The 16,728-nt window shown below is 46.6% G+C and overlaps 1 protein-coding gene across 11 annotated transcripts in view; it reads left to right on the top strand.

The window, feature by feature from the left end:
* The window catches only part of ADARB1 (adenosine deaminase RNA specific B1), a 70,119-nt gene that overhangs the window by 51,357 nt on the left and 2,034 nt on the right, over positions 1 to 16,728 (top strand). For 9 of the 11 annotated variants that reach the window (XM_063400171.1, XM_063400172.1, XM_063400165.1 and 6 more), the window contains 2 exons: positions 2,452 to 2,630; positions 3,335 to 16,537. In XM_063400171.1, the coding sequence (XP_063256241.1) occupies positions 2,452 to 2,630; positions 3,335 to 3,511 (356 nt within the window). In that variant the 3' untranslated portion in view covers positions 3,512 to 16,537. The remainder of the gene's footprint in view (positions 1 to 2,451; positions 2,631 to 3,334; positions 16,538 to 16,728) is intronic. The other 2 variants (XM_063400168.1, XM_063400167.1) reach the window with 2 other exon arrangements.

Raw genomic sequence — 16,728 nt, 5'->3', positions numbered from 1 at the left:
CAGTACCTGAGATTTTTTCTGCTACTTTTTGCTATTCCTCCTCTTGTTGCTGTTTAAAAATAATTTAGTATCATCAACGATCCTACCTCAGTTTTTTCCCCCCCACACATCCCAGGTCTGCCTTGAGCTAGAGGGTTTCCAGCTGTGTTCACTCTTCCCAAAGAGACCATCTTTATCCAAGTGTTAATGAATTTGTTTTCAAGGTAGACAAAAATAAATCCTTCAGCAGAATTTCTGGTGATTTTTTTTATTTGGCTGTTCCCTTGGTACCTTATTCTCCTGTTCACACTGGTGTTTTTCAGCTTTCTATGCCCTTTTTAATGAAGCTTGTTTTAGCTCTCTCCTCAAAGAACTGTCAAACATTATTACTTATATAAGCACTGGCACAAAGAGCTGTGACCTTTGCTTTTATTTGTTACGTCCCTTTGTAATAATATTCAACAATAAGTTCTGAGCAATGTTCTCTAAATAGCTTTAGTTCTATTAGATTTCAAAGAAGAGTAAAATATTTTACTTTCTATTTCTTTTGTTTCTAACCTCAGCATACTATATTCATGTCTAGCTTTTGAGGGGAAGAGATGACCCATCTAAAGTTTTATCAAATACTTTGATTTTGAGGTGACCTTTTTTCCCTGTCCATGCTACCTGTGATCCACCATCAGGGACTCCTTTGCCATCTCTCCAGGGTTCTTGCATGCAAATAAGCAGCTGAATGGGTTGTTGTTAATTAAATGTATTTGAAATTCTAAATCTGGGTTGGTTTGGGTGGGTTTTTTAAAAAAATAATTCGTCAAAAACCAAGGAATGGAGTCATATAATTACAATGGAAATACAGTGCATACAGGATGTTCAGCTTTTTCATCTTTATTTGATTTGCTTGTAGGAATGGTTGTGATATCAGAAGTGTTTTGGAGCAATTGATGACGTCTGTCTGATCCCTATATTTGTTTAATAGTGTATGGAATGAAAGAAAAGGTCATAGTATAGATGTCATTAAATTAAAGGAATAAAAGACAAAAAATTGTCATGCGGCATCAATTTCTTAGCACTTTTGCCTCAGTACTTTTGGTAAAACCAACTTTTTGTTCCAGTTCTCATTTTTTTCAGCTTATATTTTAAGAAAATGCAGAATAGTTGGTTATTTTCTGTTATTATTCTGTTAATTTCTTATCACTCATAGTGACAAGATTGATTGAGAGTAAAAATACAGCAGCTTCAGTGGTTTGTATTTCAGGTTTCTTTGTTTATTAAATGTGGAATTGATGATAGGACTGAGTTTTGCTGAGTCATTCTGACCTCAGTCCTGGGCCCAGAGGTGCCATGAGACTGAGGCAGGTGAGCCAGTCCTGCTCCCAGCTGCTCACCTTTATTAGATCGCTGACATTTCCAGATATCAGCCAGAAATGCATCCTGCTATGTTGCTTATATTCCATTTCCACAAATTCTTTAGATTCTGTTAAGTGTAGGACCTGGCCTAACAGTGGAGTAGACTGGAAATAGGTTCTCAGCGAGAGTTGCCTTAACATAAAAGTGGGATTTGTATTTGCTAGAAAGAACAAATTGCCCTGGTGCTTTGCTCTCTCTTGGTGAGGTGACTGAGGCATCTTGAACAGAGTTTTGCCACCCTGGCATGTCTGAGGAGTCACACGTGCATGGCAGCAGCTGCTGTGACCTTCATGATGTGCCTTGAGCTCTGGGGTGGTGTGGGAATAAACCCCTGGCAGGCAGCCAGGCTCAATCTGCGCTTGGGTTGGGTTGTGTGGCTTTGCTTCTCTGTCCCTAGAGACAAGAGCCATAGTTGGGAGGTGCCACATGATTTAACACCCCAGAAAAGTGGTTTGAGTCCTGTTTGGAGTCCTGTGGTTCCCCGTCTCTGGGCTCAGTGTGCAACACGGGGCATGTGAAGTGGGGAGTCAGCTGGAACACAACGGATTTATGGTGGAAGGCCCAAATGTCTGCCACTCCTGCCTTGGTGGGGGGTGCTGAGGATGGGGCTCACTCCAGTGGAATCAAGGGATGGTTTGTGTTGGAGGGGACTGTAAAGCCCATCCCATTCCACCCCCGGCCCTGGGCAGGGACACCTTCCACTCTCCCAGGTTGCTCCAAGCCCTGTCCAGCCTGGCCTTGGGCACTTCCAGGGTTCATAGCTTCACATCCATTTGGAAGTGAGACGAACCCCAAAGGACTCCTGCCAGAGCTCTCCATGACCCTCTGCCAAGGAGGAGGCTGCTTTCTCCAGCGGGGCACACCTGCCCTGCTGGGATGGACAGCACTAGGGAGCACTTCAGCCACAATGAGAGTGGGATGTCCACGGTGTTACTGCCGCGAGTCGGTGAGAAATCTGCGGGAGAATGCCCTCAGAATAAAAGATCTGCTTCTAAGACCCACAAAAAACCCAGTAAGCCAAGCATTTGTATTTATTATTATCACTAACCACCGCGTTTCTTTCAGGTATCAGCAACGCAGAGGCCCGTCAGCCAGGGAAGGCCCCGAACTTCAGTGTGAACTGGACAGTGGGAGACGCTGGCCTGGAAGTCATTAATGCCACCACGGGCAAGGACGAGCTGGGCCGAGCCTCGCGGCTCTGCAAGCACGCGCTCTACAGCCGCTGGACACGCGTCCACGCCAAGGTACTGCCCGAGGGCCGAGGGCACCGCGAGGGCCTCGGGCACTGCGAGGGCCTGCCTGAGCCTCCTGCTCTCAGCAGCTGCTTCCTCAGCCTGTGCTAAGCCTCGTGTTAGAGCCACGGAGTCATTAATCATTAATCACTTCTCATCAGCGCAGCACCACAGCCATGTTCACATTAAACCTGTGTCCTCTGGCACCACAGCCACGCATTCCCTGAAGATTTCTGGGGACGGTCACCCCACCACATCCCTGGGTTCCAATGCTTTACAACCCTTCCAGTGATTTTTTTTTTCCCTAATATCTGATCTAAACCTTCCCCAGTGCAACTTGAAGCCAGGTAGCTGCTGTTCCATGCAGTATTGGAGAAGAACAGTGTGTTTGTTTACTTACTCTTAAATCTGATGATGTCTGGTCCACAAATGCATATTCCTTGTTCTGTAGCTGAGCAAGCAAAGGATACTGTCTCCTTTGAGCTTGCCTTTGCATTTTAATTTATTTGGAAGGATAATCCCATTTTCACTGCTGAGGTTTCATTCTTTACTCTCAGAAAGAAAGCTTCCAAGAAGTATGTCTGTGGCTTTTTGGCCTCAACGTTTTGTTTGATAGATCCTTACCTCATTAATGTTAGCTGTTTAAATAACTCAATCCCTCTGGTACTGTTTGGCTTAATGGGGTCTTTTCTCTCTCTTGTCTCTCAACCCCACAGCTTTCCTCCAGCCTGCGCTCAAAGATCCTCAAGCCCAACCTGTACCACGACACCAAGCAAGGAGCCACTGAGTATCAAACTGCTAAAGAGTGTTTGTTTAAAGCATTCCTGAAGGCAGGACTTGGCGCCTGGGTGGAGAAGCCCATAGAGCAGGATCAGTTTTCTCTCACAGTCTGATTCACAAACTGCACATCACTTTGGAAGGGGAGTTGTTCTGGAGATTCCTGGTGTCCAGCATTGCTTTCTGGCATCTCCACAGCCGTCAAAACATCTTTCTGCTCTTTGGAGTTGGGTTTCTTTGGGTTTTTTTGAAACTTCACAGTAGCTGTTTCTGTTTTGCCTATTAAGTATTGAAACTCAACGATGATCCAACACATAATTGTATATTTTGTTATAGGAAAGTAATTTCTGGTGTATTTCTAGAAATACTTTTACTGTAGAAAACTTGCAGTAAGGCTGTCCTTACTGTATACAATGACTCATTTTTTCTGGGTTAAAATAATTTCTTTTTTAATTCAATGTCATCAAGTGCATGAAGAAATTAATAGTTTCACTAGGTTTTACACCACACTTTTAGGAAGTAGCTTAATTTTTAAAAAAGAAAATAGGTGACAAAGCTGATTCTACTCCTCTGTTAACTTGTTTTTCAACTGCAGATATTTTTAGTACATAGACCACAGAGCCAGAATGGAGTCTGGACAGCTAGTTTTTTCCCAATTCCTTGCTCTTTAAAACCAGCTGCTGAAAATTTCATGTCTTTGATGTATGTATTTATTAGTCTGTGAGCCAGTTTTTAACATGCAGCTTTTTATTCTGTTTTTAAAAATACATTTACCTCCCATTTATACCCATTGTGAAGTCTTCATTTTTTTACCATTGTAAACTGGAAACAGCAAAATACTTATTTGTAAGTTAAGAAGTTTAGTCTATAACATGCAGAAGCCTGTTTAGAAGTAGGTGATTTGTGTATCCCAGGAACTCATCCAAATACAATCTTACCTGTAACAGCTTTAAAAAATTTAAGGGCACCAAGCCTGAGTTGCCAAAAAAACCAGTCACTTGTTGGGTATTAATTGCTCTTCTCTGGAAGCTCTTATTGCAGAGAAACCAGTTCCTAAAACTTATTTCCTGTGAGTTATATCTGCTTTCAGCCAAATTGTTGTGTCTGAAATTCCCTTGCCTTTGGGCTTTACATGTGTGATGGGCATCATGAAGCTAATTAGGTAAGTTGCTCTCAAATGTGTGTCCATCTGTTTTGGCTGTTCCTTCACAGAGTGTTTTTCCTGGAGGTGTGGACACTTCTGCTTTATGTCCAAATGTTAGATAGAAGTGAGATACTGAGGTTGGATTCACTGCTGTGTAGAAGGAGCACCTCAGCCCCAGCACCTCTGGAGTCAGCAAGTCCTTGGGGTGTTGGAGACTGTGGGGTAAACCCACTTCTGGCCAATCCTGAATGCTAAGGCATTTATTTCTGCTCGAGCAGGAACCTGTTGTCAGCTGCAGAACCCGATCAGACCTGAAAATCTCTTGTGCATTGGTTGAAGTCTCTGGGTTCACGTCCTGGGAGGAGGACACTGAGGTGCAAACAGTACATTTGGGTGGTGCTATGGTTAATAGCAGCATTCCTCTGGGCAGGCAAGAGAGTCTGTGACCCAGGGATCCCCTCAGGGGATGGATGCTTCTAGAGGTTCCTGCCTTTCCCAGATACCAGGGGGACAAGCTGCAACAGAAGGGCTGGGTTATAATTCACCTTCATGGTGGCTTCAGTCACCCTGCCAGCTTCTCATTAAAGCTGAGAGCTGCCGCGGCCTCTGCAGGCCAGCAAGGCTCTGGAGTCACCATCCAGCTGAGGTGTACCCGGACCTCATCCCAAACAAAAAGGGATTCATTGTATATGGCCAGATATTGCCAGCCTTGGGACTGACCTTGTCTTGGTCATGTTGCACAAGTTCTGCTTGGGGCTGTAGCTGAGTGTGTGAACACGTTTCTGCAGGGTTCAGGGAAAGGTGGTCACGCCCTGTGTGTTTCCTTGGAGTCATTGCTGCTCCCAGGTGAAATACACATTTTTAAGGGTCTCATTCAAAAGTTGGTGTCTCTCTGAATTTTATTCAGGACTAGAAAAGTAGTAGCTCAAACTATTTTTTTATGAAGTCAAAAACATGAACAAAGTATTTAAATAGTATTATAGATGTAGTTTTTTAGATGTTAAAATAAACTATTAAATTAAGCTGTAACAGAAGTATGTTCCATGCCAAAATCTTTTGACGAAGGAGTGGTATCAGGTTATTTATGAGGAAGAGTTCTCTTGTTGGTAATTCTGGGGTTTTACAAAGAAGTTTTCCAGGGTTGTGTGCAATCCATATCTGTCTTCCAGGAGTCAATGAAATACTTCCTTCAATCCCTTGTTCCTTTTTGTGCAGTTCACACACGAAGGAAGGAGGGAGAGTTCCCTGGAAATCAGTCACTGAGCAAGGAGGGATGGTGGTGTGTATCATCTCAAGGGACTGCAAAAGATAAGGTAACAGCCTCTGGCAGCTGCCAAATTTTGTAGGAGACCACTTTTGGAAGCTGAGGGCTCTGGAAAGGCTGGCCTGCTGCTCTGGGAGCTGCTTCCATTCTTTTACTTTTTTTTTCCCTTACATTTGATTGAATATTTATATAATTATTTTGATTGAATATTTACATAATTATAATTGAGTGTTTGTCTCAGGAGCTTTGAAAGGACTTAGGGTAACAACTTTAATGTTGATGAATACTTCAAATTGAATTTAAGGTGTTTTTTTCTCCAGATGGCAGTCTGGCTTGTAGTAAAGTTTTGTAGGTTAGGTAAATAGATAATTTGAAATATAGATGTTTTAAATATATATATATATATATATATATGTTCTGCGGGATCATTTTAAGAAAATCTGGGCCTAAAGGTTAACACTTGAAATGTTGCTTATGGCTGTACTCAGGACCTGGTGATAACTGTAGGTTATTCTTTCTGACTGTGTGAGTGTAACTGTTGTTGGCAGTGGGGAGTCACAGCAGTGGGGTTTCTGTACAGCTGGCAGTTCTCGTTTTCTCCTTGTCTTGGACAAATCTTTTTGTGGCTGGTTACTGCACAGGACAGAGAGGTTTGTGTGCAGACCCTCAAACCTAAAAGAACGAACAGCTGAAGGGCTCAGGGTCACGGAGCTGTGCTGGGTTTCATCAGGCCAGTTCTGGAGACAGGCTGGGAGAGCTGTGGCTGTTCACCAGAAGAGAGGGCTCTGAGGAGACCTTAGAGCCCCTTCCAGTGCCTAGAGGGGCTCCAGGAGAGCCAGAGAGTACCTGGAGTGACAGGACAAGAGGCATGGCCACAAACCAACAGAGGCTAGGTTTTGATTGGGTTGTGATTGGATATTGGGAAGAATTTTTCCCTGTGAGGGTGGTGAGACCCTGGCACAGGCTGCCCAGAGAAGCTGTGGCTGCCCCATCCCTGGAGGTGTCCAAGGCCAGGTTGGATGGGGCTTGGATCAACCTGGGATAGTGGAAGCTGTCCCTGCCCATGGCAGGGGCTGGAACTCGATGAGCGTTAAGGTCCTTCCAGCCCATGATTTTGTGATGTCCAAGAGTGCATGTAGCCAAGGGAAACCCCCAAAGTCACTGTGCTCTCAGTGCAAGTGTGCACAAGTGAAAGCTGTTGGGTCAGAGTGTTTGGGTGCATGAGGCAGAGCCTGTGTCATGGAGTAGTGCTGCCTTTGGAAACCAAACCATGGCTTGAAAAAAATTACCAGCCAGGAATTCAGAATATGTTCAAAAAACTGCCTAGACATGGTCACCACATAATTAAAATTTTGGGTTTTTTAAATATCAGTGGTTTTCAAAATAGTTTTATCTCCATTCCTTACATTAAAGTTTGGAAGGCTTATGCTTGCAGAGAGGCTGCACTTTGAATTCATTCCAATTTCATCATCGTTAACTGTCCACTGTGAAAATTATCCCAAAGTTCACTGAAAAGGAGGGAGAGTTGCAATTCAGGTATAGAGTCAGAACAAAAATGTCTCATGTTATTTAAAACCTAAAACCCCACAGAAATAAAATGTATAAAATGTAACTGTTCTGTCTCAGAATCACTGTGTGGTTTTTGTTGGGTTTCTTTATCCATTTATGTATTTATTTTCTGAAGTGTTTTCAGTTGAGTGTAAATGTTTCCACCCGCACTTTGTGTGCTCCTGTTGGGAGAGGAGGTCATGTCTGTCCTGGGGCTGGAGCTAGCAGAGGCACAGAGGCTTTGGTAAGAACACAAGGGGGGATTTTAGAAGGGATGCTGAAATTTGTGCCACAGGGCTGGAAGGGGGAAGTTTCCTGGGCTTGGTCCCTGTCCTGGCTCAGTGGGTTGGATGTGCCACAGCTCGTGCTGAGTCAGCATCTGATGGAAGCAGGAGGAGAGAGAAATGGAAAGTCACCGGTTTCTAACGGAGAAATGATGGCATGGGATGGGGATTTTGTTGGAGACGCCCATGGGCTGCAGGACAGGGACCAAAGGAATTGCCCACCTGGCAGCAGGTGCTCCCAGCCACTGCTGTTCCCAGAAATGTCACAGCTCAGCTCAGATGTACCAGCTGTGTGTGTACATCTGAGGCTTTTGAGGTTCGCTGGGCTTGCTGCTCTTCCTTTATGCAAACAGCTGGAGTACTTGCAGCAATTCTGGGTTGATTCCCCATGGGAGTGAATTGTGTGGGTCTCTGGACAGGCAGGCTTGGTGTTTGGAGCTGCAGGAGCCAGAGGAGTTCATCCCTAGGCAGATGTTTGTCCCTAAAACCCACCTGGGGGGATGAACTCTGGCAGTTTTCCCTCATTGCATCCACTGGCATCGTGTGCTGGAGTCCATGTGGTGCTTCCAATGAAACTGCTTCTTCCATGGGTTCTGTCTAGCTGGGAATGGTACAAACCAATCATCAGGGGCTGCAGGAGCTGAGCTGGGCTGGGATCCTGGGCCTGGCAGGGTGGTGGGCACCAGGGAGGGCACACATTTCTTGTTGGATCGTGTCAGAACTGTGTTTGTCAGAACCTTTCAGCCAAAGGCTTGTCCTTAATGAATGGGCAGTTAATTGCACCAACAGCATTTGTGTTTGCAGGCATTGGTTTTGTGGGTAGCTGCGTTTTGTTTTCTTCAGTCATTCCAGGAAAGAGGCATTGAGAGCCACGTTAGCAGCCAGCCTCAGCAGATGAAACAGTTTCAGTAATATCTATTCTCTCATGTTTTTGTGTTTTTAGTATCTTTGTCGCTGTCATACCAATATCATTTTTGTTGCAGTTTGGCTGAGACATCCTCAGCAAGTTTAAGATCCAGTGTGTGTGTGTGAATATGTATTTATACATACGTATGTATAATATTGCTGTATATTATTTGCGTTAAGCAGTTGCTCTTCCCCAGTCTCCTTTTGTGATGGTGCAAATACATCAGCTTTACCTACCTGGTGTAAGGTTATTAAAGAACACTCAGATACTGCCCTTGACATTCTCTCCATTCATAACCCCAGATTTGAAGAGGAGACCTCGTTATACCTCTGGTTTGTCGCTTTCCTTCCAGCATTCTTGTCCTTCTCCCGGTGTCACTGCTGAAGCCCAACCCCTTGGTCAATTATTTTAAGCAATGACTGTTTTGCATACTACCTTGCTTTGTTTAAGTAATGTTTGTACAGAGATTTCAAAATATAAAGAGCTATATAATTGCTAAGTTTCATTATTATTTTTTTTTATGTCAGTGTTGCTAGTGACAGCAAACAATAAGTGAAATGTCACAAAATACAAAACCGCCTTAAGGTGGCGGTTTTGGTTACATCCTGTAGAGCTGGTGAGAGCATGGGAAAGGGGTGGGCAAGTGGCAGGTCTGTGACTCCAGTGTGGACACATGGTCTGTGTCAGGTCTGAGAAGGGCTGTGCCACCTCTGGTGTGTTTAAAACTGGCATTTTGCACTCAGATCCCAAGTGGGATCCTGAAAACCTGTAGGTGGTCACCAGGGTTACACCCCAGCACGTGTCTGCCACTGGGTTTGGATCCTGCCCGTGGTGGTCGCCCTGAGCTGCCGCCGTGGGCTGCCAGCACTGCCACTGCCCCAGGAGGGGACCCAGCTCCCCAGCGTGGGGCAGCAGCAGCCCAAACACCTGACAGCCCCCTTTAACCTGCCCCAGCAAAGCAGGAAGGGCCAGTCCAAATGTGCTGCTCCTGCATCCTGCTCAAAGGATGCCTCTGGAGAATCCTGGTCTCAGCAGATCAGGCAGAAATGCCACTCAGATCCAGGGCTGCAGCACTGGCTGAGGAGGGGCTGGGAGCCACAGGCACATGGCACCCCTGGATCTGGACCCCTGGAAGCAGGTGCACCAGCTTGGCTTGCAGAGAGGAAATGCATTTTAAAAAAGAGGCAGATCCAAGACAGTCCTGCTCCACATCCTGCTTCTTGTGGGACTGTTCAGATAGCAGCCTATCTAAAGCCTATCCAGCTTGTTTTCCTTATCATCTGGCTTATGAGATCAGTTTGTGATTGGGAGCATCAGTGTGAAAGAGGTTTCTGGCTTGATGGGTTTAGGCTGGACTTGGTGACTTGAGGTTTTTTCCAACCTGATTGCCTCTGTGGTACTGTCACCAAGCACTTGCACAGCCACAGTTTGGAGGTGGTGGACGAGGGGCACCACATCAGAGGCACCATGCCCAGAGCAGCTCCTGGGTAAGCGTGGTTCCCCCAGCCTGTGGCACTGGGTTTTGTCCAGCCGGGTGACAACTCCACCAGGATTCATTGCACCAGGTTCAGTGGCTGGTGCTTGGTGTGGAGGGCAGTGATCTCCAGAGGCAGCAGAGGGAGGGTGCTGGTGGCTGGAGCAGGAAGGGCAGGTGCAGAAGCTCTTCCCCCGCATGTGAAGCTGTGTTTGCTCCATTTCACTTGGAAATCTGTAACTTGTAGCAGAGGAAGGTTGTGGGAAAGCTGAGCTGTGTATTATTGGAAGCACTCGCCTGTGGGTACAGTGGTAAGTTTAAATGGATTTTTTTTCACTCTCTTATTTCTATCACAGCCTCATGGAAAGGTTGGGCTCTGCATTTCAGGTCATGCCTTTGCAAATGTCCAGAATCCCTGCAGTTTGCCCCTGCCACAGTGGTAACACAGAGGTGTGACCTGCTGGTGCTGCTGCTGATTCAGCTCTTCCGACTGAGAGATCAGCCCAGACAGGAGTTGCTGAAAATGTCAATTATCTCCCTCCCAGAACCTGCACTGAAGCGGGCTCTGTAAACCAGGAAATTTGCATGTCAGGCAAAATCCAGTATTGGTGAGGACGTGGCCTCTGCCTGAAGTAGTGCCCAGCCACTGCTTGCACTGTTCACACAAAGCCAGTGCTCTGTAACAACACCAAACACGCAGCTGGTTCAGATGCCACGCAGCAATGACTGCACCCTTCTGGAAAACAAACCAGCACAGTCCCAAGCTTGGCAAGCGTGCCAGCATCTGAAACTTTATTGCTGCTTTTCCATCCAAGAAATGGCAGAAGGAATCCTTCCTGATTGCTCTTACAGCAGGACAGGACACCTGATGGAAAGGTAATCATTATCTTACCAGCCTCTCTTCCTTCATCACCTAAACCAAGCCACCCACTCCCATCTTACTCTCAGGTGCAGAAGGAGGAACAGAAGGCCTTGATGCCGTGCAAGTGCTGCTCAGCAACAGTGAAACGCTGTTCTCTTGTCAGCTCTGCTTTGGTCTCAGATCTGCAGGTCAGCACTGCACCAGCTACTGTGAAAAAAAATAAACTCTTCCAGCCAAACCCAGTGCAATTCCATCTCCAGGCGTGGTCCAGTTCCTGACAACCCTCTCAGTGAGGGACTTGTCCCCCAGCTTGGACACACATCTAGAATTGCAGTGTTTTAAGAGCAGAGTCCAGCACTTGTTTGTCCTCGTTAGGTTTCATTTGTTGGTGATTTCTCAAGTGCACCAACCCGTCCAGATCTCTCTGTGGTGGTCTCTCTACCCCCAGGGGAATTAGGGTTCCTTCTATCAGAGTTTCCTTCTGTCACTGGCCTGGGGAGCACAGCTGGGGACTGGCTGCCAGCTGAAGGCTACCTGGATTCCCTGGAGCTGCTCTGAGTCTGTGACAGTCCCAGCTGACAGCCGGGAACCCGGGGTTATCTGGGAAGGTAAGGATCCAGGGATTTTCCTTAATAACCTATGGAATAACACAGTGGTGCTCCTCTGATCGATCACACCAACCTACAAAGGAAGAGTTGTTTTCCTCCATGGATAAAAGTGAACCCTGCACAAACAGGCCTGGCGTGTACAGACCAGCCCATGCTCCAAACCCACCACATTTTGCAGTGACACCATTCTCAGATCCAGACATGGACACACTGCTTCCCTCTGCTCATTTTGATGTCATTCCCTGCAGCTGGGAGGACAGAGGAGAATGGCACCTCCTAAAGGCTTTGACTTTAATCTCCCCACACCCTTGGGCTTCTCGCTGTGGCTTTGTTGGTACACACAGAAATATGGCAGCAAATAAGAATGCCAAGGCCCTACGAAGCTGTGGAAGTTTCCTGGAAATGTCTTATCCTGAACCCCAAGGAAACAGAAAAATTCCCTAAAAGGAGAGTTTGGTCAGCACATTGGGCCCTTTGCTCTCCACAAAGGCTTTTTTTTAAATTATTTTAATTTATTTTTATTTTAATTTCATGGAAATAGTCATTAATTGCATGAACGTTCAGGGTCCATGTGTTGACAACCCCACCTGTGAAAAGTCTCTGCAATGCTTGGAAGGCCTTCAAGCCAACCTTTTCCAGGACAGCTACTGGAGCCAGGTAGAACTGCATTTAAAAACCCAGTTTTTACAGTTTGTTAACAGTGTGCCTGCTGCTTTGCAGGAAGGCAGGATTCTCCTCTGTGATTTACAGTAAAACCAAAGTTAAAGACTTCAGCTACTGCTGATTTTACTTACATGGGTTTCTTGTAAGACTGCTCATGACACGTTTGTAGTATTATGGCTTCAGTTTAAAATAAAACTTATGAATATTTATTTTCTGTTGTCTGCCTGTTTCACAAGCTTGTTCCTTAGGGATCTAATTCCTTTAGTATATAGATCTGCACAGGTTTTTGATTTGAAAAAGTGTTCGTTCAATTGTTTCAATGGTAATCTCCCTACCTTTTAAGCTGTTTTTGGGATGAAATCTTGGTATTTATTATTTTTTCTTTCTTTCCCCTTCCACTGCTCCTCAGTTCATCTTTCTAGTAACTTTCAAAGAGAGTGATATTTATTTCGGTAGTTCAATTTCACTAACGTGAAAGGGGGACAGGACGCTACCGTGACTCGTGTGAGGCTCTGTCAGATTTCAGGCTTTTACCTCCACTGTGTGGCAGCTCTTCAGAACCGACTTGTGCTTTTGTGTAGAAGCAGAAGGAAGGGCAAAGATGAGTTTACTAAATAGGTTAATCCAGCAGTAATTCAGACTTGCAAATATTGCTTCAATGACGTCGTTCTTACACTTCATTTGAAATCTTACCAGTGTTCACTCATCTCCATTTTGGGATGGGTACATTGACCAAATTATATTTCAGCAGAATGCACCATAATATAATTTTTTTGTATAAACATACTTATCTATTTTCTGACCATCTGTGTACATGTGTAAAACACAACACTTGCATCAACATTTTCCTTTAATTCCCAGATGAGCCCTCAAGAATGGGCTGCTTAGCTCCATTTAGGAACACCAGGCTGCTCAGCTATTGAGGGAAAACAGAATCAGCTGGCCCTCAAAGCCATTTGGATTTGGGAGCTGGCTTATTGAATTCCAGACTGCAGGTGAGAGGGCTCAGGAACGAACATCTTAGAACAAAAACTTTGTAAAGTGCTTTTTGCCTTTAGTAAGGAATGCTTTGTTTCAGGTGTGCTGCTGAGGGACGTGCATGAGCTGTGCTTCTACCAGCAAAGTGATGTTTCCACTGTTCCACACGTAAAGCAGGGCTGAGAAGCTCTGAACTCTTGTCCTGTGTGCCAACAGAGATCCTGGTTTCTCAAGTCTGTCAGCTTTGTAAGTGGACTTTCAGCTTCAATAAAAAATTTATGGCTGATGCATTCAGATGCAGGTAAAGTGACCCCAAAATTCTGATCTCTGATCTCTGCAGATGAATTGTGGGGTTTGTCCACAACAGTTCTTTGCCTGAAACTGGAGTCTTTCTTCTGCTTAGAAACAGCAGGAAAGTGAGAAATTGTTCTGAACAGCCTTTGTTTTATGGTTTTAGTTGTTTATTGCATCAGGTTTTGGGATAGTTTACCGCAGAAATCTGTTTATGAACATATCATTCATTGTAAGGATGAATGGAATTTTTAGTATGAAAAACTGAGAACTTTTAGATTTTTTTTCTTTTCTATTCTATATCTCAGCCACCTAATTTTTGGGTGCTGATGAGTTAAAGGGGGGTGTTCTTTCGCCAAAATTCCTGTTTCCTCCTGGCAACTAAACGTACAGCTGGCTTGAAAGAATTAGAACTACAAAGTTGTCTGTAATGACCAAAAAAAGCACTGTAAAATGAATTTTTAAAGATGTTTAGATCTTTTAATATATTAATAACATATATTACTAATTCAACTGGAGTCAGTTTTGTCTCCTGCTCAAAAATGCTCATCAATCCAGATTGTAATAGAAGGCAGCTCTTGCCAAGAGCATCTTTCTAAAAATTAATCTTGTTCATGACCACGAGCATACTGAAGAATTTAAAATGTAATTTAAAACGGGGGATAAACCAGGGCCCTTCTTTTTGTGCAAATAAAGTAGCCTGGTCAAGATTGCCCCCTCTGTTTCTGCAAGAGCTGCCACCTCTGCCCTGAGGTGGGAGCCAGTGTGGTTGGCAGGGCAGTGCTGTAAATGCCCTGTGAAGGAAATGCACAGGGTTTTCTCCAGCCAGCCTGGTTTTGCTCGGCATTCTGAGCCAGGTGTTTGATTTGCTGGATGAAGGAGTCCTTTCCAACACCTAGGAGTGCTTTTGCAGCTACTGTGCTCTGTCCATCTGGAATTGCTGACATCTGAGTCCCAGCAGGACGGGCTGGGAACAACAGTGCCTGTAGTCTGTAGGAACTCTGGGCTGGAGAAATGGAGCTGGGGAGTATAAAACTTCAGAACTGTTATGGCTTACTACAGGAAATTAAAGGAAGAGCGCCCTGATGTGGCATATCAGGCTGGAATACTTGCCTGACAGGTTTCACAGATAATGGCTTTTCCTACAGCTAGCTGCAAAAGAGAAGATCTGTTCTCCACCTGCATGCTGCTATTGTGAATGGCTGATCATGGCTCCCTCTTGATCGCCCTTTTCAATCCCATCCATTACTTTTATCCAACACTTTCCTTTTTTGCATGCTCAGGAGCAAAGAAACAGTTTTTCCTTTCTTGAAATACAAATAAATGTTCTACAGAGGGAAGCACAGCCTCCCCCTGCAGGCCTTTATCCTGTTCCTAAGGACACTCAGTGCTGTGTCACTGTTCAGAGAGTCACTGATCAAATCTGTTCCCGTTGCACCCCAGGCTGCCTGGGCACACAAGGAAAAGCCTCCTCCCATAGAAAGAGTAACCAACACCTGGAAATTCAGCGGGAAAACCATCGAATTGTCCTTGTAGGGACAATTAGTAGTAGACTACAACAAAGTAGTCTTTTAGTTTTGTAACTCTCCAATCCTCACTGTTTAGTAACAAAGAAATCTAAAACAAAGCAAACAGACAAAAAACCAAAGCCCCAAAAACCCCGTTGCCCAAAAGAACACAGAAAGAGAAAATATACCAATATTATTTTAATAAAAATAAATTCTTTCACCCTCAGAAAACCAGGCAAATTTAATTCTGGTTAATTGTGGTTCTCATGTGTTAGGTTAATGAAGTTCAATAGTTTAAAATATAAATAAACATGAATTTAAAAAAAAAAAAAACAAGTATAAAATATGAAAAATAATATCAAAACTATATATGCTATATATAATACTGTGTATATTGCTATCATATTCTATATATTATATCCATAGATATGAATGGAAAAGATGAAAGGTAATGATCAATATAAAAATAATAAATATAAAGAAATAATGGAATAGAGCTTAAAACAGAGGGGGTTTTTTGGTTTGAATTGGCTTGGTGGCAGGGGTTGTCTTTTAAGCGGTGGCCGGGTGTCTTTCGGGGCGTTTCTTTCAGGGGTTTCTGTGCCCGTTCTCTCCGGGGGTCCCTGTCTGCGGGTCCCCGACGCGCGGGGAGCCCCGGGCCCGTCCCAGCGCTGCCGCCCTGTGGACACAGCGCGGTGCTGCAGCTCTGCCCCGCGCCCGGCCCCGAGGAGCCCCGGGCTGGGAGCTGGGTCCCAGTGCCCGAGTGCGGTCGCTCCTGGCCGATCCCGCGCTCCCGGCCGTGTCCGTGCGATGGCCGGGCCGCCCGCGGGACTCGGCAGCAGGAAAACACCGAGCGCTGCGTGTTTAACGGGAGCCGGCCCCGCTTGCCCGTGCGGCGCCTCGGCCCGGCCCGCGCCGCCCTCAGGGAGCCGAGCGGAGCTGCGGGAGCGCGGGGAGCGGCACCGAGTGCGGTTCGACCGTGCCGAGCTGGCCCGAAGAGCGGAATCTAAGCGACTGCATCCGGTCATAGCCGAGCTGTGCCGATGATAGCCGAGTGTAGCCGAATGACCGAACAGAGCCGAGGATAGCCGAACAGACGAAAATAGCCGAGTGTAGCCAAACAGACGAACAGAGCCGAGGATAGCCGAGAATAGCCGAGGAGCAGTCCCGGGGCGGTGTCCGCCGTCACTGCCGCCGTCTCGGCGGGCGATTCCAAGGCGCTGTCGGGCTCGCTGCCGGCCCCTCGGCGGGCGGGCGGCCGGGACGCGATGGCGCTGTGCCCGGAGCTGGAGCGCTCGCTGTCGCTGCTGCAGCCGGGCGCCGGCCGGGCCGAGCAGCAGCAGCAGGAGCGGCGGGCGGACGCGGCCCCCACGCCCATGGTGTTCATGTGCGCCGGCTGCGGGCGCCCCGTGGGCGACACCCGCCCCTGGGGTTCAGTGCCGAGGACAGCGGCCCCGTCCTGCTGCGCAGTGAGTACCAGCGCTGCCACCCCCGCGCCGCCGCGGTCGCTGCCGCCGTGCCTCCTTCCCTGCCTCCCGCCGCAGCTGCGGCCGCCAGCGTCGCCGCGGACCCGGGGCGGAAGGGCTCCGAGCTCCCCGGAGAGTGCGGATGGTGAGGGCCGGGCCTGGCTGGACACAGTCCCGGCGGAGTCGGGGGTTCCCGGCGCTGGGGACAAGCCCGGCAAAGGGCCCGGAGCGCTCGTGTGGCCCGAGAGCCCCTGGAGCGCTTATCTGGGGTGGGCTGTCCAAGCCGCGTATGGCCTAAGGGAGAGGGATTTCTCACAAGGACATGTAGTGATGGAC

The sequence above is a fragment of the Prinia subflava genome, chromosome 6 (genome assembly GCF_021018805.1).
Source record: "Prinia subflava isolate CZ2003 ecotype Zambia chromosome 6, Cam_Psub_1.2, whole genome shotgun sequence".
In the NCBI taxonomy this organism is placed as follows: Eukaryota; Metazoa; Chordata; class Aves; order Passeriformes; family Cisticolidae; genus Prinia; species Prinia subflava.
This window is presented reverse-complemented; position numbering and strand designations above follow the sequence as displayed.